The following is a 26,650-nucleotide window of genomic DNA, read 5'->3' on the forward strand; positions in this document are numbered from 1 at the left end:
GGTATAGGACAGGTTGGGGTGGAATAGGACAGGTTGGGGTGGCATTGGGCAAGATGGGGTGGCACAGGGAAGGCTGGGGTGACACAGGGCAGGATGGGTGGTATAGGGCAGGTTGGGGTGGCACAGGGCAGGTTGGGGTGGCATAGGGCAAGTAAGGATGGCAAAAGGCAGATTGGGGTGGCACAGGGCAGGTTGGGTGGCATAGGGCAAGTAAGGGTGGCAAAAGGCAGGTTGGGGTGGTACAGGGCAAGTTAGGGTGGCATAGGGCAGGTTGGGGTGGCATGGGGCAAGATGGGGTGGCACAGGGCAGGCTGGGGTGGCACAGGGCAGGCTGGGGTGACACAGGGCATGATGGGGTGGCACAGGGCATGCTTGGGTGATATACGGCAGGCTGGGGTGGTATACGGCAGGCTGGGGTGGTATACAGCAGGCTGGGGTGGCACAGGGCAGGCTGGGGTGGTATACGGCAGGCTGTAGTGGTATACGGCAGGCTGGGGTGGTATACAGCAGGCTGGGGTGATATACAGCAGGCTGGGGTGATATACAGCAGGCTGGGGTGGTATACAGCAGGCTGGAGTGGTATACAGCAGGCTGGGGTGGCACAGGGCAGGCTGGGGTGGTATACAGCAGGCTGGTGTGGCACAGGGCAGGCTGGGGTGGCACAGGGCAGGCTGGGGTGGCACAGGGCAGGCTGGGGTGGTACAGAGCAGGCTGGGGTGGTACAGAGCAGGCTGGGGTGGCAAAGGGCAGGCTGGAGTGGTATACAGCAGGCTGGGGTGGTATACAGCAGGCTGGGGTGGTACAGAGCAGGCTGGGGTGGTATACAGCAGGCTGGGGTGGTATACAGCAGGCTGGGGTGGTATACAGCAGGCTGGGGTGGTATACAGCAGGCTGGGGTGGTATACAGCAGGCTGGGGTGGCAAAGGGCAGGCTGGGGTGGCAAAGGGCAGGCTGGGGTGGCAAAGGGCAGGCTGGGGTGGTATATAGCAGGCTGGGGTGGTATACAGCAGGCTGGGGTGGTATACAGAAGGCTGGGGTGGCACAGGGCAGGCTGGGTGGTATACAGCAGGCTGGGGTGGTATACAGCAGGCTGGGGTGGTATACAGCAGGCTGGGGTGGTATACAGCAGGCTGGGGTGGTATACAGCAGGCTGGGGTGGCAAAGGGCAGGCTGGAGTGGTATACAGCAGGCTGGGGTGGTATACAGCAGGCTGGGGTGGTATACAGCAGGCTGGGGTGGTATACAGCAGGCTGGGGTGGTATACAGAAGGCTGGGGTGGCACAGGGAAGGCTGGGGTGGTATACAGCAGGCTCAGGCTGGGGTGGTATACTGCAGGCTGGGGTGGCACAGGGCAGGCTGGGGTGGTATACAGCAGGCTGGGGTGGTATACAGCAGGCTGGGGTGGTATACAGCAGGCTGGGGTGGCAAACGGGCAGGCTGGGGTGGTATACAGCAGGCTGGGGTGGTATACAGAAGGCTGGGGTGGCACAGGGAAGGCTGGGGTGGTATACAGCAGGCTCAGGCTGGGGTGGTATACTGCAGGCTGGGGTGGCACAGGGCAGGCTGTGGTGGTATACAGCAGGAGGGGGGCGGCTGGACACAGCTATATAATATACAGCTAGACCACCTTGCACCCCCCCTCCTTTCGTTATCAGACCAGCACACCACAGGTTCCATGGCAACCCCCCCACCTATCACACACCTCACCCCCTCGCAAGCAAGCTGAGTGTCACACTTCACTAGTTAATTTCCCTCCCGCCTGTGATGTACTCATACCTGCTCTGGGACCGGGAGTCTGGAGAGGACAGCGTTACAGCATGCAGCCGCGCGCCTCGTGTCTGCAGTGTAAGATGTGACAGGCTCACTGGCTCAGTAAGGAGGAGGAAGAATGAGAAGCAGGCACCCCAGGGGCGGGGCTGGAAGTGTTGTTCCAGCGGGGTGACCGGGGTCAGCGATAAAAAAAAAAAAAAAAATACCAGGGCTTTCCTCACCCTCGGGATAGTCGGGGTGTCACCCGGGTGCGGACCGCACCCCCCTAGCAACGCCTCTGCGGGTGCGGCCACCACCTTCCTCCCCAGCCAGCAGTCAGATTCTGCAGCCGCACGACCCGATACCAATGTGCGGTGCCAGTACATAGCAAACACTGCCTGTATACATTCTGACTGTCAGAGTGTATACAGGCAGTGTTTGCTATGTACTGGACGAAGGGGCACCGCACATTGGTATCGGGGCTTGCGGCTGCAGTGAGAGTGGAGCTGTCAAATCTAAGCAGTAATGTCGGGGATGGGGGTGTCCCCGCATATTTGCCCCGCCCATCCCCGACATCAGTGCTTCGTTTTGACAGCTCCACTCTCACTGTGGCCGCACACCCCCGCTTGCCCACCAATCACTAGATGTTTACAGTCAGGGCGAGACTCCAGGCTTTTTGGGGACCCAATCGGGGCTCTAGCCATCCCCTGCCGACGCCCCTGAGTGACAACTGGCCCACTGAGCCATCGGCCCACTGGGAAACTCCCGGTAGTCCCGATGGCCAGTCCAACCCTGATCAAGACTCATCTCTTTTGATACCAAAGGAGACGGGAACAACAAGCGCCCAGAGGCGATTAAGTTTGCATGTGTTGCGCTATATAAGTTTTCTTTCATTCATTCATTCATTCATATGATAGACAAAACAGTCGTCCAATGGCATCCCAGGAGATGGGACTTCCAATACAGACGCTGCTGAGTAAACAGGAGATTCTCTTCATGTAATCTGATGGCGCTCGTCATGCACCTCCTTGTCCCCTCCAAGGCAGCACCGATAAATACGCTATATATCTTTTGTAGCCCTGGGGGGTCACAAACAATATATATATCCAAATCCCCAGGGGGCCATATTAAATCAACAGGGGGCCGCATTTGGCCCGTGGGCCGGACTTTGGACATGCCGGTGATAGACCAACACAAAGTGGAACATAATTGTGAAGTGGAAGGAAAATGATAAATGTTTTTCAAAATTAAAAAAATATATATATATCTGAAAAGTGTGGCATGCATTTGTATTCAGCCCCCTTTACTCTGATACCCCTAACTAAAATTTAGAGGAACCAATTGCCTTCAGAAGTCACCTAATTAATATATATGCACAGTGTGTAATATCGGCATCATGAAGGCCAAGGAACACACCAGACAGTTCAGGAATAAAGTTGTGGAGAAGTTTAAAGCAGGGTTAGGTTATAAAATAATATCACAGAGCACTATTCAATCCATCATCCAAAATGGAAAGAGTATGACACAACTGCAAACTTACCAAGACAAGGCCGTCCACCTAAACTGACAGGCCCGCAAGGAGAGCATCAATTGGAGAAGAAGCCAAGAGACCTATGGTAATGCTGGAGGAGCTGAAGAAATCCACAGCTCAGGTGGGAGAATCTGTCCACAGGACAACTATTACTCGTGCACTCCACAAATCTGCCCTTTATGGAAGAGTAGCAAGAAGAGAGCCATTGCTGAAAGAAAGCCGTAAGAAGTCATGTGGGGAAAGCGTCAAACATGTGGAAGAAGGTGCTCTGATCAGATGAGACCAAAATTTAACTTTTTGGCTTAAAAGCAAAATGCTGTGTGTGACAGAAAACCTACAGTGCACATCACCCTGAACACCATCCCCACCGTGAAACATGGTGGTGGCAGCATCGTATTGTGGGGATGATTTTCTTCAGAAGGAACAGGGAAGCTGGTCAGAGTTGATGGGAAGATGGATGGAGCCAAATACAGGGCAATCTTAGAAGAAAACCTGTTAGAGTCTGCAAAAGTCTTGAGACTGGGGCGGAAGTTCACCTTCCAGCAGGACAATAACCCTAAACATACAGCCAGAGCTACAATGGAATGGTTTAGATCAGGGATATGCAATTAGTGGACCTCCAGCTGTTACAGAACTACAATTCCCATGAGGCATAGCAAGACTCTGACAGCCACAAGCACCCAGAGGCATGATGGGACTTGTAGTTTTTCAACAGCTGGAGGTCCGCTAATTGCATATCCCTGGTTTAGATCAATGCATATTCATGTGTTAAAATGGCCCAGTCACAGTCCAGACCTAAATCCAATTGAGAATCTGTGGCAAGACTTGAAAATTGCTGTTCACGGATACTCCCCATCAAATCTGACAGTACTTGAGATATTTTGCAAAGAAGAATGGGCAAAAATGTCACTCTCTAGATGTGCAAAGCTGGAAGAGACAAACCCAAAAAGACTTGCAGCTGTAATTGCAGGGAAAGGTACTTCTACAAAGTATTGACTCAGAGGGTGGAATGCAAATGTAACCCAAACTTTTCACATAATTGTAAAACAATTTGAAAAACATTTATCATTTTCCTTCTACTTCACAATTATGTGCCACTTTTGTTACTTTTGCTGTGGTGTTTTTTTTTGTTTTTTTTTTTGTCAATATGAAGTTCTGCTTAAAATGTTATTAAACCCATAACTCATGTATTGCAGCTTACTAATCCTTGGATGTGAGGGCTGTATTAGTTTTCTTTTTTTGGACAGTAACATACCTCCTGTATTAGAGAGCCCCAGTCTGGATGAAGGAGCACTGGGGCATATTTAGACAGCAGCATAATTAGTCTGGAAGGGAAGGAGTGTTGGATGTACTAGCAGCTTTAGATACACTAACACATTGAAGCCAAATTCTAGCTAACGTTTTATAAGCAATTACAGCAAACAGTTTTTTTGTGGGTTTTATTTTTTTGGGGATAAAGGTTTTACATGGATAAAAGCTGACCATTTTGAGCACCCCTGTCAGTGTTAAATGGTATGTCTTAACCCTGTTACTGCTACAGTGGTTATAGAAAAGAATCGCCCCCTTTTAAAATAATCATGTTGTGTTGCTTTGCAGCCTGAAATGAAGACAGACACAGTTTTTTTGTTTTATCCAGCTATAATTACTCAGTGCAACTTATAAAATTCAAGTGAAAGATATAAGGCCAACATGTCAGATTTTTTTTTAACCACTTGTCCACCGGAGGATGTCATATGACGTCCTAGACTTTGTGCGGTGATGTCTGAATGATGCCTGCAGCTACAGGCATCATTCAGATATCGCCATCTTCAGCCGCCGATTCTGTGCACGATAAGAACGATCAAAGCGGCGGTTCCGCCGCTTAATCGTTCTTATAGGCAGTGGGAGGGGACATCCCCTCCCGCCACCATCCAGTGCTTCCCCCGGGCTCTCTCGTGCCATCGGGGGCCCGGAAAGCGAATCGGTCGGCGCTGCCTGGAAAGCATAGAGGTGACTGGTGACCAGATGGTCACCAGTCATCTCTATGACCGTCGGAGGCCCAGGCGCGACGTTATGACGTCACGCCCGGTACCCGGAAGTAAACAAAGCCGCTTGTAAGCCTGGAGAAGAGATGTGGGGTCTTATTGACCCCACATCTCTCCATAAAGAGGACCTGTCACACTGATTCCTTACAAGAGATGTTTACATCTGTGGACATCATATGACTATGGGCGGGTAGGGAAGTGGTTAAAGTGCCCCCATGCTTGAACGCATCGGTGGCAAACGGCGATCGTCTCACACATGTGAGGTATCACTGCTAACATCAAATTATGGGCAGTAATTCTAGCACCAGACCACTTGTATAAATGTAAAGTGATAACCTGTAAAGGCTTTTAACCACTTGATCACTGGGCACGTAAACCCACTTAAAGCGGTAGTTCACCCTCTCATAGTTGATTTTACCATCGAGACAGGCATTGTAGCGCGAGCTACAGTATGCCTGTCCCGATTTTTTTAACCCCGTACTCACCTCGTAGTCGTCCATCGTAGATTCCGGCTCCCGCGGGGAATGGGCGTGCCTATGGAGAGGGAGGATGATTGACGGCCGGCCCTGGCACGTCACTCTCCCCGAAGACAGCCGGAGTAGGCCTCGGCTCTTCACGGCGCGTGCGCACAGGCTATGCGCACGCGTCGTGAAGACCAAGCCTATTTCGGCTATTTCCGGAGAAGCGTGACGCGCCAGAGCCGGCCGTCAATCATCCTCCGTCTCCAGAGGCACGCCCATTCCCCGGTATCTTCGATGGACGACTACAAGGTGAGTATGGGGGGAAAAAATTCGGGACAGGCATACTGTAGCTCGCGCTACAATGCCTGATTTAAATGTAAAAGAAAAAAAAAAAAAAATTTTCCCGTCGATAGGGTGAACCCCCGCTTTAATAACCAGACCAATTTTCAGCTTTCGGTGCTCTCACAATTTGAATGACAATTACTCAGTCATACAACACTGTACCCAAATGAAATTTTCGTCCTTTTTTTCACACAAATAGAGCTTTCTTTTGGTGGTATTTATTCACCGTTTGGGTTTTTTATTTTTTTTGCGCTATAAGAGAAAAAAAAAAGAATTTTTCTTTGTTTCTGTTATAAAATTTAGAAAATTTAGTATTTTTTCTTCATTCTTTTGCATAAATGTGAAAGATGAAGTTACGCTGAGTGAATAGATACCCAACATGTCACCCTTCAAAATTGCACACGCTCGTGGAATGGCGCCAAACTTCGCTACTTAAAAATCCCCATAGGCGACGTTGCAGGGTAGTGTGGGGTATTGCAGAGTAGTGTGGGGTATTGCAGAGTAGTGTGGGGTAATGCAGAGTATTGCACAGTATGGGGCAGGGATGGATGGCTGGCTGGATCTGTGACTGCATTTGTCACAGATCCAGCCCACAGCATCCGCTCTGCCCCCCCCCCCCTCCTCTCACACTGTATCGTTCAGTACAGAGAGGGGAGGGAGGAACCGGCGTCATCACATGACGCCCGGTTGTTTACAAGTGATCGCTCCGTCATTGGACGGAGCGATCACGTGGTAAACCGCCGCTATCAGCAGCGATTTACCGTGATCCGTCACGGACATTCCCGCGTGCGCGATTCTGGGAGGACGTCCATGGACGTCCTCCCAGAGTTAAGCAATCGCCTTGTAGACGTATATCGTCTATAGGGCGGTTAGTAACTGGTTAAAGCGTCTCCTATGGATAGTAACATTTACATTGTGCACGTCCATGCAATGGCGACAACATTTTTTTTAAAGAGTGCCATGTTTGGTATCTACTCAGGGTATATTTTTCCAAACATTGGGTTATGTATTGTGTTTTTTTTATTTGGTATTAAAATTCATTGTATATTTCCCCCAAAAATTGCATTTGAAAAACCAATGCGTAAATACCGTGTGACATCAAAAATGACAAAACCCACCAATTTCTCCTCTAGGGTCTCTGCTTTAAAAACCTACATAATGTTTGAGGATTCTAAGAAATTTTCTAGCAAAAAATACTGATTGTTTACGTGTAAACAAAGTGTAAAAAAAGGCCTGGGGCTGAAGTGGTTAGGCTGATGCTGCGTACACATGACCGTTTTTCATGCCATGGAAAACAACGACGTTTTTCTCGATGTGATTCCTCTCAAGCCTGCCTTGCATACACACGATCGTGATTAAAAAATGCTTGAGCAAAGCGCGGTGACGTACAACACGTACGACGAAACTATAAAGGGGAAGTTCCATTCGAATGGCGCCACCCTTTGGGCTGATTAAGCAAATTTCCCTTCTCATAACCCGTCGTTAAAGCCTACACAAGACCGTTTTTCATGACGAAAAAAAATAGAGCAGGTTCTAAATTTTTAATGCCCATTTTTCTCATCGAGAAAAATGCTCTGGAGCCTACACACGATCGTTTTTAATGATCAATTTAAAAAATGGCATTTTTCTCGTCATGAAAAACGGTCGTGTGTACGCGGCATCAGACATCCTCGCACCCTACAGAATATTTGCTTGAGGGTTGGGTGCTCATGAACCTGTTGCTGTCACTTGGGAGGGTTGCAGGCTGGACTACCTTTTCCCATTCCTTGGACCTGGGGATTGTTTAGTGGGCTCTAGTGGTATACAGCATGAAGAAGATTCCTCTGCATTTACGGCAGGGGTGGGGAACCTTTTTTCTGCCAAGGGCCATTTGGATTTTTGTAACATCATTCGAGGGCCGTACAAAATGATCAACTTATCAACAGTAACCCCCACAGTAGTGCAGCCCTCAGACAGCGACGTGTGTTTCCCTCAAGCGCGGGCTCCTCCTCTGTGGGTGTGAACAGAGAGGAGGGCCGCTGCCGGGTGTACCAAGATGGCCGGAGCTAGGCCGAAGCCGGGGACTTTCCTAGGCCGAGTCTCCGGAGCGCTCCTCGGATCGCGGGGTGTGCCGATCCAAACGGCCTGACCCGTTCGGATCATGGATCGGTGACGATCCGTTGCACCCCTAGTCAGAAGGAGCTGGAACTACAAGGTAAACATCGGCTCCTTCTGACAGCTCCGCAGACACACACTCAGCAGCACGGAGGGGGTGCCGGATGGAATGATTTTGCGGGCCGCAGGTTCCACACCCATTCTACGGGTAAGATCTGGCACAATTTTATGATGCAGATCTGTGTTTAGTCGAATACATTTAGTGTCGGTTCACACTTGTGCGAGTTGATACCGAATGCGATGCGTTAAACACAAACTAGATTTGCATGTCTTCCAAAAAGTAATTGTTTTTAAAATGATGGTCTTTCACATCTATGCGCTGCAATTCCTATCCGAATGCGATGAAAAAATGGGTCTTGTGCTAGTTTAGAGCGTTGCGTTGCGAATTTAGTCTCCATAGACATCATTCATGAATTCGCATTACAATCCTGCTGGTAATATCCAAATACGCAAGAAAAAAATTTGCATCACAATTGCATTGCACAAGTGTGAACCGGCACTGAGGCAAAGGAAATGTTTTCTCTTACCGCTAGGACCCTTGGTACTTCTCTATGGGGGGCTTCTCCCAAAGCACATCTATGGGTCACGCTAGCCTTCTACACACGCCTGAAAGAGTGTAACCAGCATAACAAACCACTCTTACCACATCTTCCATTTCACATGAGATTTTCCTGCAGGAAAAAATAAAATCACATTCAATCTCCTTAGAGGAGTTCTTAATCTTCCATCCAATTAAACTTTGCGAAAAATATAATTACTATCAGCTCATGAGTATTTGAACTGCGATATCCAGCTAATGAGAATAGATCATTGCAGTACACAGCGATTAAGTCACTTGAATAGAATTGCTCATTAAATACCATTTATAAAATGGATCTTTGACTGGTGTTCTACTAAGTATGGCCTGTGCTGCCTTCCCATATGTTGTGTCTTTAACCTCCTAATACAGTTTATATGGTTTTACTTTATCACACCAGAAGCATTGTCCTTCTGTAGCATGGAGTGGCTGTATGAAGACTGCAGTAATGCATTTGTATTGTTCAAAGCAAGCAGGTTCAGTCTGTTATTTTCCTACCGCAGATTGGAAATTGATAACAAGTACCGTATATACTCGAGTAATAAGTCGAGTTTTTCAGCAAATTTTTTGTGCTGAAAATGCCCACCCTCCGCTTATACTCGTGTCACCTTTTTGCGCCTGATCTCTCGGACTTTGGGGACCTGGTACCGGCCGGTAACTTGGCACACATGTAGCCCCACTCTTCTTCTACAAGTGTGCAAGGTTTGTTGTCTGGGGGACCCACGGCTGGGGAGCACCAATTTCTCGAACCGGGCACCCCTTCTATAGACTCCCATGTTAACCACTTAAGACCCGGACCAAAATGCAGGTAAAGGACCCGGCCAGTTTTTGCGATTCAGCACTGCGTCGCTTTAACTGACAATTGCGCGGTCATGCGACGTGGCTCCCAAACAAAATTGGCGTCCTTTTTTTCCCACTAATAGAGCTTTCTTTTGGTGGTATTTGATCACCTCTGCGGTTTTTATTTTTTGCGCTATAAACAAAAATAGAGCGACAATTTTGAGAACATTTTGAAAAAAATTCAATATTTTTTCCTTTTTGCTATAATAAATATCCCCCAAAAATATATAAAACATTTTTTTTCCCCTCAGTTTAGGCCGATATGCATTCTTCTACATATTTTTGGTAAAAAAAATTGCAATAAGCATTTATCGTATGTATGTTAACAAAATAGGGGATAGTTTTATTGCATTTTTATTAATATATATATATTTTTTTTTTACTACTAATGGCGGCGATCAGCGATTTTTTTTTTTTTTTTTTTTTTTTTTTCCCATGACCGCGACATTATGGCGGACACATCGCAAAATTTTTACACATTTTTGGGACAATTGTCATTTTCACAGCAAAAAATGCTATAAAAATGCATTGTTTACTGTGAAAATGACAATTGCAGTTTGGGAGTTAACCACTAGGGGGGCGCTGAAGGGGTTAAGTGTGACCTCATATGTGTTTCTAACTGTAGGGGGGCGGGGCTGGACTTGTGACATAATTTATCAGGGAACACACGATCAATGACATCGCCACAGTGAAGAACGGGGAAGCTGTGTTTACACACAGCTCTCCCCGTTCTTCATCTCCGGGGACCGATCGCAGGACTCCAGCGGCCCGCGACCTACGGCTGGGCACTTAAAGAGGACGTACAGGTACGTGCTTGTGCCCAGCCGTGCCATTCTGCCGAAGTATATGTGCAGGAGGCGGTCCTTAAGTGGTTAAACGTCAGGTGAGGCATGGGTACAGTGAGGCATGGGCACAGTGAGGCATGCAGATGGATACCCTAGGCTTATACTCGAGTCAATACGTTTTCCCATTTTTTTTTTTTGTGGTAAAATTAGGTGCCTCGGCTTATATTCGGGTCGGCTTATACTCTAATATATACGGTATGTTTTTTTTTTTCAATTTAAATCTACCCATTCACCTCAAGGGTTGAATGCTCGTTTCTGTTCTGTGGGGCCTCAAAACACTTTTCCTTACCCAATCCTCTGCTACTCTAGGCTGTAAGACCAATCTCCAAACCCCCTCCCCCTAGGCTTTGTCAAGCACAGGTCCTCTAACATCAAGAAAAATACAAACTCCCTAGCCTTGTATTGAACGTGAGGATGCCGGGGAACATTCCATAGCTGGATGTAGGAGAGAATAGGAGAAATCCGGCTGCTGGTGTGGCAGTTCAGCTAAGTAAAGCCGCTGTTCCTAGTCCCTTAGACATAAACACACGTTTAAACCTTGCATTTTGGCACACCCCACTGTAAGGATGGATTGTTACTTTCCCCAGAGAGATGGGCTTTAAAGGGTTAGTTCACATTTTCAATTTTTTTATGAAAATGTGAAATAACACTGCACACCTTCTCCACCCCAGCTTTTGCTGTACTTACCTCTGTGGGTAATGAGCTGTCCCTTCCCATGCAGTCCAGAGATTTGAAATGCCTGCTTTTCTTTCTCTTCTTTTAGTAGGGCTTCTGCGCCACATAAGGGCTATTCTAATTGGTCAGTGTTAATGCGTGACTTCTTTGACCAGTCACTCAGATTGGTCCCCGGAAACCTTACAAAAAGAAGTGGGAGAAGAGCAGGGATTTCAAATACCCGGACCACCACACCAACAGCAATGGCATTAATTGGAGGTACAGTATCTCACAAAAGTGAGTACACCCCTCACATTTTTGTAAGTATTTTATTATATCTTTTTATGTGACAACACTGAAGAAATGACACTTTGCTACAATGTAAAGTAGTGAGTGGACAGCTTGTGTGACAGTGTACATTTGCTGTCCCCTCAAAAAACAAATTGGGCCCAATTAGCCATTTTCCCTCCCCAGTGTCATGTGACTCGGTGTTACAAGGTCTCTGGTGTGAATTGGGAGCAGGTGTGTTAAATTTGGTGTTATTGCTCAAACTGGTCACTGGATGTTCAACATGGCATCTCATGGCAAAGAACTCTCTGAGGATCTGAAAAAAAAGCATTGTTGCTCTACATAAAGATGGCCCCGGGCTAAAAGAAGATTGCCAAGACCCTTAAACTGAGCTGCAGCACAGTGGCCAAGACCATACAGTGGTTTAACAGGACAGGTTCCACTCACAACAGACCTCACCATGGTCAACCAAGGAAGTTGAGTTCACGTGCTCAGCGTTATATGCAGAGGTTGTCTTTGGGAAATAGATGTATGAGTGCTTCCAGCATTGCTGCAGAGGTTGAATGGGTGAGGGGGTCAGCCTGTCAGTGCTCAGACCGTATGCCGCACACTGCATCAAATTGGTCTGCATGGCTGTCGTCCCAGAAGGAAGCCTCTTCTAAAGATGATGCACAAGAAAGCCTGCAAACAGTTTGCTGAAGACAAGCAGACTAAAGGCATGGATTACTGGAACAGTGTCCTGTGGTCTGATGAGACCAAGATAAACTTATTTAGTTCAGATGGTGTCAAGTGTGTGTGGTGGCAACCAGGTGAGGAATACAAAGACATGTGTGTCTTGCCCACAGTCAAGCATGGTGGTGGGAGTGTCATGGCTTGGGGCTGCATGAGTGCTGCCAGCACTGGGGAGCTACAGTTCATTAAGGGAACCATGAATGCCAACATGTACTGTGACATACTGAAGCAGCGCATGATCCCTTCCCTTTGGAGACTGGGCCGCAGCGCAGTATTCCAACATAACGACCCCAAACACACCTCCAAGACGACCACTGCCTTGCTAAAGAAGCTGAGGGTAAAAAGTGATGGACTGGCCAAGCATGTCTCCAGACCTAAACCCTATTGAGCATCTGTGGGACATCCTCAAATGGAAGGTGGAGGAGCGCAATGTTTCCAACATCTACCAGCTCTGTGATGTCATCATGGAGGAGTGGAAGAGAACTCCAGTGGCAACCTGTAAAGCTCTGGTGTATGCCCAAGAAGGTTAAGGCAGTGCTGGAAAATAATGGTGAACACACAAAATATTCACATATGGGCCCAAATTGGAAATTTTTCACTTAAGGGTGTACATACTTTTGTTGCCAGCGGTTTAGAAATGAATGGCTGTGTATTGAGTTATTTTGAGGGGACGGCTAATTTACACTGTTATACAAGCTGTACACTACAAAGGCAAATTGTCATTTCTTTAGTGTTGTCACCTGAAAAGATATAATAAAATATTTACAAAAACATGAGGGGTGTACTCACTTTGTGAGATACTCAAAGTACAGCAGGGAGCATTGGGGGTGTTTGGGTGTTCACTATTTTATTTATTTCTTTCTGAAAAGGTGAACTTGCACTTTAAAGCATAAGTTCACCTTTGGAAAAATGTTCTACCCGATTTATTTTTTGTAAAATTCTCAGTGCTGCCGCCTGCTGCCCCCCTCCCTGTGGCAGCAGTACGGGGAGAAGTTCTCAGTACTAGCTGCCAATGTTTGAAAAACAGAGTGGCCGTACGGGGCTCCACCCACACGGCCGCATCATTCATATAAACAGCTCCATCTGTCTGAATGAACTTCAAGCTCCAAAATTCTTTGTGGCTGTGGAGCGCCATGGTGGTTCAATGAGTCTTCTTTTCAGAGAGTATTGGCTTACCAGTACAGGGGGAAAGGATAAGCCGATACACTCAGGCCTAGATTCACGTAGGGCGGCGTAACTATGTGCGGGCGTAGCGTATCTTATTTACGCTACGCCACCGCAACTTAGAGAGGCAAGTGCTGTATTCACAAAGCACTTGCGTCCTAAGTTACGGCGACGTAGCGTAAATGGGCCGGCGTAAGCGAGCGTATTTCAAAGTATTCAGGTCGTGGGCGTGTTGCATTTAAATTAAGCGTGACCCCATGTAGATGCATGGCCGAACGAACGGCGCATGCGCGCGCTTGCTTAGTATCACGTCGTATTTACGCCCAAAGATACGCCGGCTCAATGCCTCTGACGTGAACGTAATCTACGCACAGCCCCATTCACATACGACTTACGTAAACGACGTAAAAAGATACGCTTGATCCGACGTCCAAACCTTGCAAGGGCTGCGCCACCTAGAGACCAGCTTTATCTTTACGCAGGGGGTATGTCTTACGTAAACGGCGTAACTAATTGCGACGGGCGTACGTACGTTCATCGGCGTATCTTGCTCATTTACATATTTGACGCGGAAATCAACGGAAGCGCCACCTAGCAGCCAGCGTAAATATGCACCCAACATACGGCGGCGTAGGAGACTTACGCCGCTCGTATCTTGGCAGAATTTATGCGTAACTGATTCTATGAATCAGGCGCATAGATACAACGGCGCCCATTCGGACATACGACGGCGTATCTGGAGATACGCCGTCGTAAGTCTTTGAGAATCTGGGCCTGTGTGTGCAGGAGACCTGCATGGCATCGTCAATCTCCTGATCGCTGGTGCAATGCTTTCCAGGCTATTGCAACAAAAAATAATAAATGCTATTTTTTTTTTACCTTTAAATAAAATGCACATTTTTTTTTGTATTTTTAAAGTGAACTTGTCCTTTAACCAATTTAATACTGGGCGCTTTCACCCCCTTCCTGCCCGGGCTAATTTTCACCTTTCAGTGCTGTCACACTTAAAGGGGTTGTAAAGACAAAAATATTTTCCTCTTAAATTAAAGTCTGACAGTAGCTGATAAAGTAAAAAGTAATGTTTTGCATTATAACTAGTTTGATACCTGTTTAAATCGAGCCGTTTTATTCACCTCCAGCACTCCTGAATCATTATTCTCACTGACTTCCTGGTTTGCGGTGCGCATTCATTCTTGCTACATCACGGCCTAGTGGGAACTACAGTTCCCATTAGGCTTAGCCTCCATGCCTGTGAGGGATAAGAGAGCATCTTCACGCAGGGCTGTAGTCATAGGGAGGGGGTGAGCACATTCTGCTTTCCACCATGCAAAACGGCTCAAAAGCTGGTGGAAAGCAAGAAGAGGAGAGACAGGAAATGGCATTTTCAAACCTGGATTACTGTATTTTGGAGGTCAAAAGGAAAAACGAGGTACGTGATATTTAAATGTTCTTGCTTACAGCAATCAATTGATCTAATAAAAAACGAACCTTTAGTGTTCCTTTAAGCACTGTACACACGATCACTTTTTGTGATGGAAAAAAAATGACATTTTTTATCATGGGGAAAAAAAATGAAATTTTTCCAACTTCATCATTAAAAATGATGTTGCCCACACACCATCGTTTTTGAAAAATGATGAACAAAGTGACGGCACTCTAAAGGGGAAGTTCTATTCGCCTTGAGGCTGCTTTTAGCTGGTTACTTTTTAGTAAAAGACGATTCCTGCTTTTTTGTCTGTTACAGCGTGATGAATGTGCTTACTCCATTATGAATGGTAGTTTTACCTTCCGTCTCATAACTTGCTTCTGGGCATGTGCGGGTTTAAAACGTCGTTTTTGCCCACACACGATCATTTTTTACGACACAAAAAATTACATTTTAAAAAATGACATAAAAAATTGAAGCATGTTCTAATTTTTTATTTTCTTTTTTGGTCGTTTTTCAGAAGACAAAAAAATGACATTTTGCCCACACACGATCATTTTAAATGACGACATTTTTAAAAATGTCATTTTATTTCATCACAAAAAGTGATCGTGTGTACAGGGCATTAGAATGACAATTGCGCAATCATGCAACACTACCCATATGAAATTTTTATCTTTTATTTTTATCAGCACTCCTGAGGTGTTATAGAAGACCAGGATGCTTCAATAGCGGCCTTCAGCTCTTCTGCATTGTTCAGTCTCAGGTCTCTCATCTTTCTCTTGGCAATGCCCCATAGATACTCTATGGGGTTCAGGCCAGGCCTCTCCATTCTTCCTCCATACTCTGGGTCCTTGGTTTCCGAATGGGATGCAAAATTTTCTCTCATTAGAAAATAGAACTTCGGACCACTGAGCAAAAGACCAGGTGTGTTTTTCTTTAGCCCGGGTAAGACGCTTCTGACATTGTTTGTTGTTCAGGAGTGGCTTTACAAGAGGAATACGACATTTGAAGCGCATGTCCAGGATCCGTCTGTCTGTGGTGACTTTTGATGCACTGACTTCAGCCTCAGTCCACTCCTTGTGAAGGTCCCCAACCCTTTTGAATGGCCTTTTCCTGACAATCCTCTCCAGACTGTGGTCATGCCTGCTGCTTGTGCACCATAAAACACATGCCATTTTTGGCTGCCAAAATTTCGGTGCATCTCTACACTGTTGTACCCCAAGTCAGGTTTTTTTTTTTTTCTTGCCATCGGTGTCCAATTTGGGAGATTTCACGTCAGTACCTGTCTTATACCCACAACAGGAAGTGAGCGGAAATCCCTCCAAAATTTCTGCTTGTTACTGGGGTTACCAGAAGTAGTGTGCCCATTTGGAAGACTTATCTTCTGTTCTGGTAACAAACCAAAATTTAGGATTTTCTTTCGCTTTGCTTTCCGGTGAAAAAAAGTAAACGGGACAAATAATGAGATGAACTGCCTAAAAGCAATATAAACCTGACGGGTGTTCTAATCTCTCTTCAGTCTAAAAGAAAAATGTTGCTTTCAGTTGAACTTTGCATGTACATTAAGGTGTGTATGCGCAGCTCAGTGTACGTTCTTGGCTCACCTCAATGCCAGAAATACATGATCCCCATCTATCAAGATGACTAAAGATCTCAAATTCAAATGAAGCTAACCAAAAAGTTTTGCATTTAGTTAAAGTGGAGTTCCACCCATTTTTTTATGTTTGTCTGTGCTGCATGCCCTAATCTCATAGTGTTCAGAATGGCCAATTTTTATTTATTTTGTTGCTTGTAAATACCTTTTATTTTGTAGTCCTTCATTACTTTCTCCTCCTTATTAGCCTAGGCTATTAAGTCACAAGGCTATTCGCAAGGGTTTCTGGGATAGGCATCATGTATCCCAGTAGTCCTTGCAAATAGCCTATTTGCATAGAGAAGAGGTGGCAACTTCCTCTGACACTCCCGTTGCTATGGAAACCTATTACATCGCTTGTGCAGCACTGAGCATGTGCGAGATCTGCAAGGCTGAAATCCAGGAAGTCATACAGTCTGGCTTCATGATGCCCACACTTAAGATGGCTACGGTCTATTTCTAGATTATAAACTATCTAAATGCTCTAACAACCTAGCAAAACGGACCTTAGTTTACAGACTAACTTTACTAGACTACATTAAGCTTGTGTATTACAGGGGTATTTATATTTAAAAAGTGAAAATGTGGGTGGAACTCCCCTTTAAACTTTAACCATACCCCCGAAGCTAATTCTAATTAACCCAACCCCTCAACCTACAGTAACCTTTAGGCGTAAAGCATAGTTCCACCCCCAAAAGTGGAAGCTCCACTTATCTGACCAAGCCCCCCCCCCCCCCAGTGCAACATTTTGGCACCTTGAGGGGAAGAGGGGGTACCTGTTTTTTTGACAGGTACCTTCTCCTGCCACTGGGCCATTCAGAAAGCGCAACGCGCTTTGCGCATGCACAGTAGGCAAATAGCTGTGAAGCCGCAAGGGAGAGTGGGTGGAATAATGTTAGCCATCAGAATGAGAATCGGAATGAGTACATCTTTTGGTGGAAAAGAAGTCCTGCAGGTCACAGCTCTGGGTTGAAGATGACTATTGCAGCTTTTTTTTTTTATCTTATTTTTTGCTCATGATTTGCTTTACAATCTATGTAGTAGGGAGTGTATTTATTGCAACATTTTCATGTACTTCATAATACATTGGTTTTTATACTATTGTTGTTCCTAATATATAGTGAACATCAATCATATACTATATCTATCATCAAATGTGGGGCTTGTTTCACTTCTTTAGCCACATTCTGGAATTATTTGCGTAGATAAAAGTTTTTGTATTCTACTCACACAGATCACAGGACGTTTTGCAGAACGCATCCAAATGAAAATCAGTGACTTACTTCAGCAAATGGAAGAAGGACTAAAGACTGCAGACCCCCATGATGTTTCTGCCTACACAGGATACACGGGTGGGTTCTTTACAGTATTACTGTTTGGAATATACTCTGGGCAGATACTCTAGTAGTATTGTTTTGGATATACTTCAGGTGTCCTGTCCTAAATATACCCTAGGTGGGTTTTCTAGGTTAGTCCCGTCTTGAATATACTCTAGGTGGGTTCTCCATGTTTATTACTTTCTTGGATATCCTCCAAGTGGATTCCCTAAATTATTACTAACGCGCCTATAAGTGCTTCACATGAGGTTAGCAATGTATTGTATATAGTCCAGGTGAGTTCTCTAGATTAGTACTGTTCTGGATATACCGCAGGTGAGGTTTTAGGTTAGCTTTGTCCTGGATACTGTATACTCCAGCTGGGTTTTCTAGGTTAGCAATGTTCTGAATATAATGCAGGTGAGTTCTTTAGGTTAGCAATGTCTTGGATACTGTATACTCCAGGTGGGTTTTGTAGGTTGGCAATGTCTTGGATATAGTGCAGGTGAATTCTCTAGGTTGGCAATGTTTTAGGTATACTTCAGGTGAGTTCTCTAGGTTTGCACTGTCTTGGAAAAATTCAAAATGGGTTCTCAAGGTTATTACCGTCTTAAAAACAACTTTACATGTGTTCTCTAGGGTATCCCTGTCCTCCAATATATGCTAGGTTGGTTCTCCAGGTTAGTGCTGGTTTATGCCCCGTACACACACTTGGGATTTCCGACAGGAAAAAGTCGGTTAGGAATCCCGACGGAAAAAAGAGAGCTTGTCCTTCTTCTTTTTTTTTTTTTTTTTGCCGGCGGGTTTGGTAGTTTTCCCGTCGGAAAAAATGCAAGGGAGCATACACACAGCTCTCCTCGCAGTTTTCCCGTTGGAAAACCCGGTCGTGTTTACGAGGCATAAGATGTACTCCAGGTGGTTTTTGTAGGTTAGTATTGTCCTAAATATTGATTTTATATTTATATATATATATATATATATATATATATATATATATATATATATAAAATTACATTATAATTGTTTTTGCAAAATGTTTTTTTTTTTGTAGGCGTAGCCTTGTTGTACCTGCAACTGTACCGTGTCACTCCAGATCAAACCTATTTGCAACGTTCTCTTGATTATGTGAAAAGAGTCTTGAGGAACTTGAATGGGAGAAGAGTCACTTTCCTTTGTGGGGATGCTGGACCTCTTGCTGTCGGAGCTGTAGTCCACCACAAGCTGCAAAACCACACGGAATCCAAGGACTGCATTGCAAGGTCACATCAATTTAATATTTAAAAATCTTTATCTTGCTCCTGCTTTATTTTTGTAGTACAGTAGGTCTCCCCCCCCTGCATACATCAGTACTCTACTAAGATGGCTATAAACCAAATTAGGGGACCTTTCCATTTTCATGTGTGGGTTTGGAGTGCAGGTAGAAGCAATATGGGTGCTCTTGAGTTACCCTGAAAAATTAGGGTGATAATTATCTAATGCAAACCCAGACATAAAGTTCTAAAAATCCCTTTCTCTTTTCGTCCATGGACCGACACGGCTCCTTAAATCTTGACAAGTGAATTATGTTCCGTCTATTAGGAGAGGACTAGGCAGACATGTTAGTTATCTTTAAAACATGTAACTTTAACAGAGCTGAACAGACCCGCCCAGGGGGCGGTCCCTCCGGTCATAACCCCTCACCCTGCAGCTCAGTTTTTTTCTGCCTAGCAGAGGAGGTGGACCTGGCTCCCTTGAGCCCAGAGTCCTGAAGACATTTTTTATTTATTTTATTTTTTGTGATTCTTCTATCAACTGCCGACTGGGTGACAGGCTGGATATTGTACATCCTTATAGTCCCCCCAGTCCGGCCTTCGAGCTTGAGCAGACCTTAGCTACGCGCTGGGTCGGCCACGACATACCCCATGGCTTCAGGGGTGGCCGGTGAGCATATGCTCCGGGGTCCACATATGACTGGGCTGCTGTTGTCTCACTCACAGTGGACCGGGCCGACAGCTGCTCCGTACCACTCGGTTGTGGGTCTGTCAGGGACGCGCCAGCAAGTCCACGCAAGAATGGGGAAGTACGGTTTCTCCTGCCTCGGCAGGATGGAACAGCTGGGCATTCCCGGGATTAAGGGGTTCTCCTGTCCTCCCTTTCCCTGCTCTTTGTCGCCCTTTCTCCTCCTGTCCTAGGGCCCACTGCGACCGGGAGGTACCTGTAGGTGGCCGGGGTCCGCTTTCTGTGGGGGGGGGTCTGTCTCCTGGGAAGTCTCTGCACGGCCTTCTCGTCCACATCGCGGGGCTCAGGCGCCATTTTTTGAGCGGTCTCCCTCTGGGTGGTGAGTCTCCTGGGTAACCCCCCCCCGGGCGGTGCAGCAAGGAGGGCAGACTTCGTGAGTGTTTTTCACTTAGTCCCTGAGGGCTGTCAGTGGGTGATTATGGAGTCAGTATCTGGCCTTTCTTCCCCTAAATTGCCACAGGCAGCAAACGGTGCCCCTGCACCTGGGGTTCCCATGGATACGCTGTCGGCAGTCCTGGAATCATTTGTTGCCAGGGTGTAAGAGGCGTGCGGGCGTAAGGGGGGTAAAAAGCGCCCCCGTCATCTTCTGGGGAATGTTCTGACTCTGATTCGGGCCCGGCTGCGGCTCAGGACCCTGGTTCTGGTATGTCAGAGGATGCGGACCAGGACCTCCCTAGTGAGGAGTATCCCTTGTCCCGGTCAGTGCAAGACAGGGCACTTGTAAGTGCACTTATTGATGCTATGAGGGACTCTCTCAAGCTGGAGGATGCAGCTGGGACTTCCACAGAGGGGTCTGTCTCCTTTGGGTTGCACAGCGTCGGCACCAAGAGTGTTCACCAAGGTCCTTCCCCCCCGATTCTGGCTTTGCTGAGACAGCGAGGCAATGCTGTCGTGGGCTACTTAGACGATCTTCTTCTGAGAGCTGCTTCTGTCTCAGAATTAGAGGAGAACGTGTCTATAGCCAGTCAGACCCTCCGGGAATTTGGTTGGGTGCTGAACATTCAGAAGTCGGTCGTGGTACCTACTCAGCGCCTGGAGTACCTAGGGTTGACCCTGGACTCCTCAGAGGCGAAGGTCTTCCTTCCTTTGGAGAAGTTGCAGACACTCCAGTCAGCGGTGAAATTGTTAGCATCCAATAAGTGGTTGTCTCTTCGTTTTTTTACATGCAAGTTCTGGGCCTCATGGTGGCCTCCTTCGAGGCAGTACCGTATGCCCAATTCCACACTCGAGTATTGCAGAAGGAGATACTGTCCAAATGGAACAGATCTCCATTGTCTCTGGATTGTCAGATTCAGGTAAGTCACCTGGTCAGGGCTTCCCTGAGTTGGTGGCTGAGATCCTGGCTCTTCAGTCCGGGAAGTCATTCCTTCCTTTCCATTGGACTGTGATCACGACGGACGCCAGCCTCACAGGTTGGGGGGGGGGGGGAGTCTGGGGAGTCCAGTCAGCCCAGGGTCGCTGGACGAATCCCGCCTGCCGATCAATGTGCTAGAACTTCGGGTGACCAGGCTGTGCCTCTCCTCGTGGTCGTAGAGGCTACAAGGACGTCCAATCAGGATCCAGTCGGACAACGCCATGGCGGTGGCTTTTGTCAACCATCAGGGGAGAACAAGGAGCTCGGCTGCGGCATCGGAGGTTGCTCACATCCTGCGGTGGGTGGAAAGGAGCGTGCGGGCTCTGTCAGCCGTTTACATTCTGGGCATAGAAAACTGGCAGGTGGACTACCTGTGTCGCCAGATGCTGGACCAAGGTGAATGGTCGTTACATCCACAGGTGTTTCAACTCCTTTGCCGGATGTGGGGCACACCGGACATGGATCTCCTGGCTTCTCGACTCAATCGCAAGGTGTCGAGGTTCGTGGCCAGGCCCAGAGATCCCTGGGCAGACACGTTGGGGGCCCAGTGGGGTCAGTATCAACTAATTTATGCCTTTCCCCCAACTGAAGTTGCTTTCTCGTCTGCTCCGCAGAGTGGACACAGAGGGGATCCCGGTGATTCTCATCGCTCCAGATTGGCCCAGGCATCGACCTCATGCGCCTGGAGGCGAATGCACCCTGGCGGCTGCCAATGTGGGAGGACCTTCTGTCTCAGGGTCCCATACTTCATCCTGCTTTACAGTCGATGGCTTTAACGGCATGTCTATTGAAAGCCAGGTACTAAGGGACCGTCGGATTCAGTAATTTCCACCATGCTGAGGGCACGGAAGTCATCTTCGTGGAAGATCTACCATCGCACTTAGAAGGCCTACATCTCTGTGTGAAGAGATGGAGTGGCGTCCAAGGACGTATTTGGTTTCCAGGGTCCTGCTGTTTTTACAGCGTGGAGTAGATCAGAAACTTGCCTTAAGAACCATTAAGGGACAGATTTCAGCCTTGGCTGTTGTCTTTCAACGACCCCTGGCGGCCCACTCACTGGTGGGTACGTTTATGCAGGGGGTTTGACATGTGCTTCCCCTGATTAGATCACTGCTTCCTCCATGGGATTTGAATCTGGTGCTCTCGGTTCTTCAGGAACCTCCTTTTGAGAACATCAGAGAGATTCCTCTCTTGACGCTTACTCAGAAGGTGGCTTTTCTAGTGGCCATTACATCTGCCAGACGTGTTTCTGAGTTGGCGGCCTTGTCTTGCAAGTTGGCATACTTGGTTCTCCACAAGGATAAAGCGGTGCTACGCCCGTAGCCTTCCTTTCTTCCGAAGGTAGTCTCAGCTTTTCACCTGAATGAGGACATTGTACTTCAGTCCTCGTGTCCTCGACCGTCACATCTCAAAGAGGCTGCGTTACGTACCTTGGTCGTGGTACGTGCTCTGCGGGTGTACCTGTCGGACTCGCTGTTTGCGGCGGTGTCTGGTCCGTAGAAGGGCCTGGCGGTCTCGCCGACCACCATTTCTCGGTGGCTCAGGCAGACCATCATCCAGGCTTATGCCCTTCCCTGTCATGGCGCATTCGACCAGCGCAATTGGTGCTTCCTGGGCTTTCCGACATCAAATGTCTGTTTCACAGGTGTGTAAAGTGGCGACTTGGTCGTCCGTCCACACCTTTTCCAAATTTTACAAGGTTGATGTGAATGCATCTTCGGATGCTTCCTTTGGTCGCAAGGTTTTGCAGGCGGCAGTTTGAGTTTGCATCTCCTCCGTTGAGGAGCTCTGCTTGTTTAGGGTGAAGTTAGTTTTTTGATGCTGTTCCCACCCCTCGTTTTTTCTGACACTGCTTGGGGACATCCCACTTGTCAAGATTTAAGGAACTGTGTCCCTCCATGGACAAAAAGAGAAAATAGGATTTTTTTATACTCACTGTAAAATCCTTTTCTCTGTTGTCCATGGACGGACACAGCACCCACCCCTCATTTTTAAGTTTGTACTGCTTTTTGACGAACTGAGCTGCATGCTGCAGGGTGAGGGGATATGACCGGAGCGACCGCCCCCTGGGTGGGGCTGTTCAACTCGGTTAAAGTTATATGTTTTAAGATAACAAGCATGTCTGCCTAGTCCTCTCCTAATAGACGGAATATAACCCACTTGTCAAGATTTTAGGAGCTGTGTCAGTCCATGGACGTCAGAGAAAAGGATTTTACGGTGAGTACAAAAAATCCTATTTTTGTAATCAAATTTGTCATAACACCAAATGATAGAATTAAATTCACTGAAAATGTGCCGACTCAAAGATGGCTCCCCAAGCTGTTTTGTTGGCTCAAATTAAAGGTGTATAAATATGTATTAATAAGCTAGTGATTGTGTAATCCAAATCTTGTACTTTTGGATCCATTATTCTATGTCTGCAGTGTACATGCTTTTTGACACGGACTCCAATAATGTTTAGAATATGATTTACTTTAGAATGTGAGTGAATATTAACAATTTTTAATTCAGAGACTGAAGCTACACACACCATACCTCCGCATCCATAATAATGTTGTTTTGTCATTTATTATTGCTTAATTTGGATTGATTTTAACGTGTTCTTTGTTGACTGTGCTAATTATGTGACTAAATGCATTCATTTCCCCAGTGCTGCATATTAATGAGAGTGTGGTTAAATTGATGCAGGTCCTATTTGTAGCCTATTGCAAGGTTAGTTACATTAGGACAAGTCATCTGGCAGGATGCAACATGAATATATTATGTTGCCTCTAACCAGTTCTGCTTCTGCTAATGGAAATGTAAGGTGAAGAATGATTTTACTTAAAAAGCAGACAACGTCCCATTGGGAGTGGGGATTTCAGAAGCTGGCATGGTAAGTGTGTGTTGGCTGGAGCGGGCACTTTGTGCTGAACAATGCAGTTTAAGTAATTAAGTCATCAAAAGAATTAGATAGGGGATTTATTCACATTACAACGACTTTGCTTGAAGTAAATCTGTAGGCATGCAAGTATTTATTTTCTTAGGTGGATTTGTTACTTACACAAATGCAAAATTTTCCTTTTTTTGCAAATATATATAACCTGGTTCTTTTTGAAGTCATTTATACGTGTGTGTATATAAGATGCGCACATTATATTACCAAAAATATTGGGACACCTGCCTTTTACACGCACATGAACTTTAAAAGGCATCTTAGTCCGTAGGGTCCAATATTGAGTTGGCCCACCCTTTGCAGCCATAACAGCTTCAACTCTTCTAGGAAGGCTGTCCACAAGGTTTAGGAGTGTGTCTATGGTTAGGTTTGTATATATAAAAATGAAACAATTTAATGGCTTACATTAAAAAGATTTTCACATAGTGATGAAATGCATAGAAGAACATCTTAAAAAATCTAAGGACTCCATGTGATACCCCTATAGGATAAAGTACCAGTTATGTATGTATACCCATACATTATTGTGTGTGTGTGTGTGTGTGTAAAAAAAAAAAAAAAATTATATATATATATATATATATATAATTTCTTTCTCTTTCCAGTTGGGGATATCACTTGTCCTCCTATTTGTACACACAAGTTCTGCTTAACATGTTTCGTGACCATCAATGTCGCTTCTTCAGGAGCCTGAAATGTAGTAGTACCAACGTTTGTCTTCTATACAATACAGTGCTGGTAATACTGATGATAGGTCCTGCAAAAAATGGCAGATACCACTGACTATCGATGTTCAGTGCTTCCGAGTTAACTGAGGGGAGACAAAAACTAAGGGACTGCTGTCTCTCTCTCGAGGCGCCTCGAGGGAGACAGCTGTCGACCCCCCCCCCCCCGAGAATCAGCAATGACCCCACTATCTCGCGCCCCCCCCCCCCCCTTGAAGAAGAAAAAAGGAGTGACTCAATCCAGTGCAATTAGTGACTATCTTATATATTTTCTACCTTGTCCATCTCCACATTCTGGCACATTAGTTGGTTATGACCAACATTAGTTGGGGGTGTCTCTCGCGGGGGCTTTGAGGAGTAGTACTGCAGCTTTGACATTTGTGGTACAAACATTTCAAGCTCCTGAAGAAACGACCTTGATAGTTGTGAAACATGTTGAACAGAACTTGTGTGTACTATATATACATGCATAACTGTAGGGGTATCACATGGAGTCCTAAAAAAAAATGTTCTATGTATTAATTACTATGTTTTGTATGTAAAAATCTTTATAATGTAAACCAATAAATTGTTTATTTTTTATAAATACGTGCCTCTAACGTCCATTTATAATTCTATAGCACCTTCCACGTCAATTTTGGGATGTGGCACGTACTTTTATAGTGGTGCCTAAAAGCCACCTACAGGCACCCCAAATGTATCCATTCATATATGGGAATGTTTTACCATTCTTCCAGAATCAAAAATATCCTGCCTGTCAGCAAGTTTACAAAACTTGGCTTTACTACCACTTTAGTACTCGATCGCCACAGGCATACCCGCGATCGTTTCACGAAGACATAGAACGGGGAGATGTTAGTTTAAACACAACATCTCCCCATTCTGCCTAGTGACACTGGGCCAGATTCACAAAAGGGATACGACGGTGTTTCTCCTGATACGCCGCCGTATCCCTGTTTCTATCTATGCGACTGATTCATAGAATCAGTTACGCATAGATATCCATAAGATCCGACAGGTGTAATGGACTTACACTGTCGGATCTTAGGATGCAGTACCGCGGCCGCCGCTGGGGGGAGTTTGCGTCGTAAACCAGCGTCGGGTATGCTAATTAGGAGTTACGGCGATCCACAAAGCTTTTTCCCGACGTTACGTCGTCGCGAGTATTAGATTTCCGTCGCAAAGATAGGGCACCTTTTAACATTGTGTAAAAGTACTCCACCATGTTAAAGTATGCCTGTCTTTCCCGCGTCGCTTTTGAATTATTTTTAAATTTTTTACTTTTCCCGGCGTAACTCTTTTTTTCACGTCGCGATTCACAAAACGTTGGCGCGTCGTAATTTCGCGCAAAGCACGTCGGGAAATTTGCGACGGGAGCATGCGCAGTACGTCCGGCGCGGGAGCGCGCCTAATTTAAATGGTACTCGCCCCATTCTATTTGGCCCGCCTTGCGCTGGACGCATTTACGATACACAGCCGCAAGTTTCCAGGTAAGTGCTTTGTGGATCGAGCACTAAACCTGAAAACTTACGGCGGTGTAACTTAAATGGCTTACGTGTCCCCGGCGCAATTGTACGTGAATCTGGCCCACTGTCACTGATCGCGTTCCCTGTCATCAGGAACACGATCAGTGACATGTCACAGCAAGCCACGCCCCCCTACAGTAAGAATCACGCCTTAGGGAACACTTAAACCCTTCAGCTCCCCCTAGTAATTAACCCCTTCACTGCCAATGTCATTTTCACAGTAATCAGTGCATTTTTATTGCACTGATCGCTGTAAAAATGACAATTAGTCCCACAAATGTGTCAAAAGTGTCCGATGTGTCTGCCATAATGTCGCAGTCACGATAAAAATCGCAGATCGCCGCCATTACTAGTAAAAATAAATATTCATAAA

General features: G+C 46.2%; 1 protein-coding gene across 1 annotated transcript in view; it reads left to right on the plus strand.

Moving 5' to 3' along the window:
* The window catches only part of LANCL2 (LanC like 2), a 76,568-nt gene that overhangs the window by 13,496 nt on the left and 36,422 nt on the right, over nucleotides 1-26,650 (plus strand). Inside the window, exons 2-3 of the mRNA XM_040353168.1 lie at nucleotides 17,658-17,775; nucleotides 18,791-18,998. Of these exons, the coding sequence (XP_040209102.1) occupies nucleotides 17,658-17,775; nucleotides 18,791-18,998 (326 nt within the window). The remainder of the gene's footprint in view (nucleotides 1-17,657; nucleotides 17,776-18,790; nucleotides 18,999-26,650) is intronic.

Source organism: Rana temporaria, chromosome 5, assembly GCF_905171775.1.
Source record: "Rana temporaria chromosome 5, aRanTem1.1, whole genome shotgun sequence".
NCBI classification, from domain to species: Eukaryota; Metazoa; Chordata; class Amphibia; order Anura; family Ranidae; genus Rana; species Rana temporaria.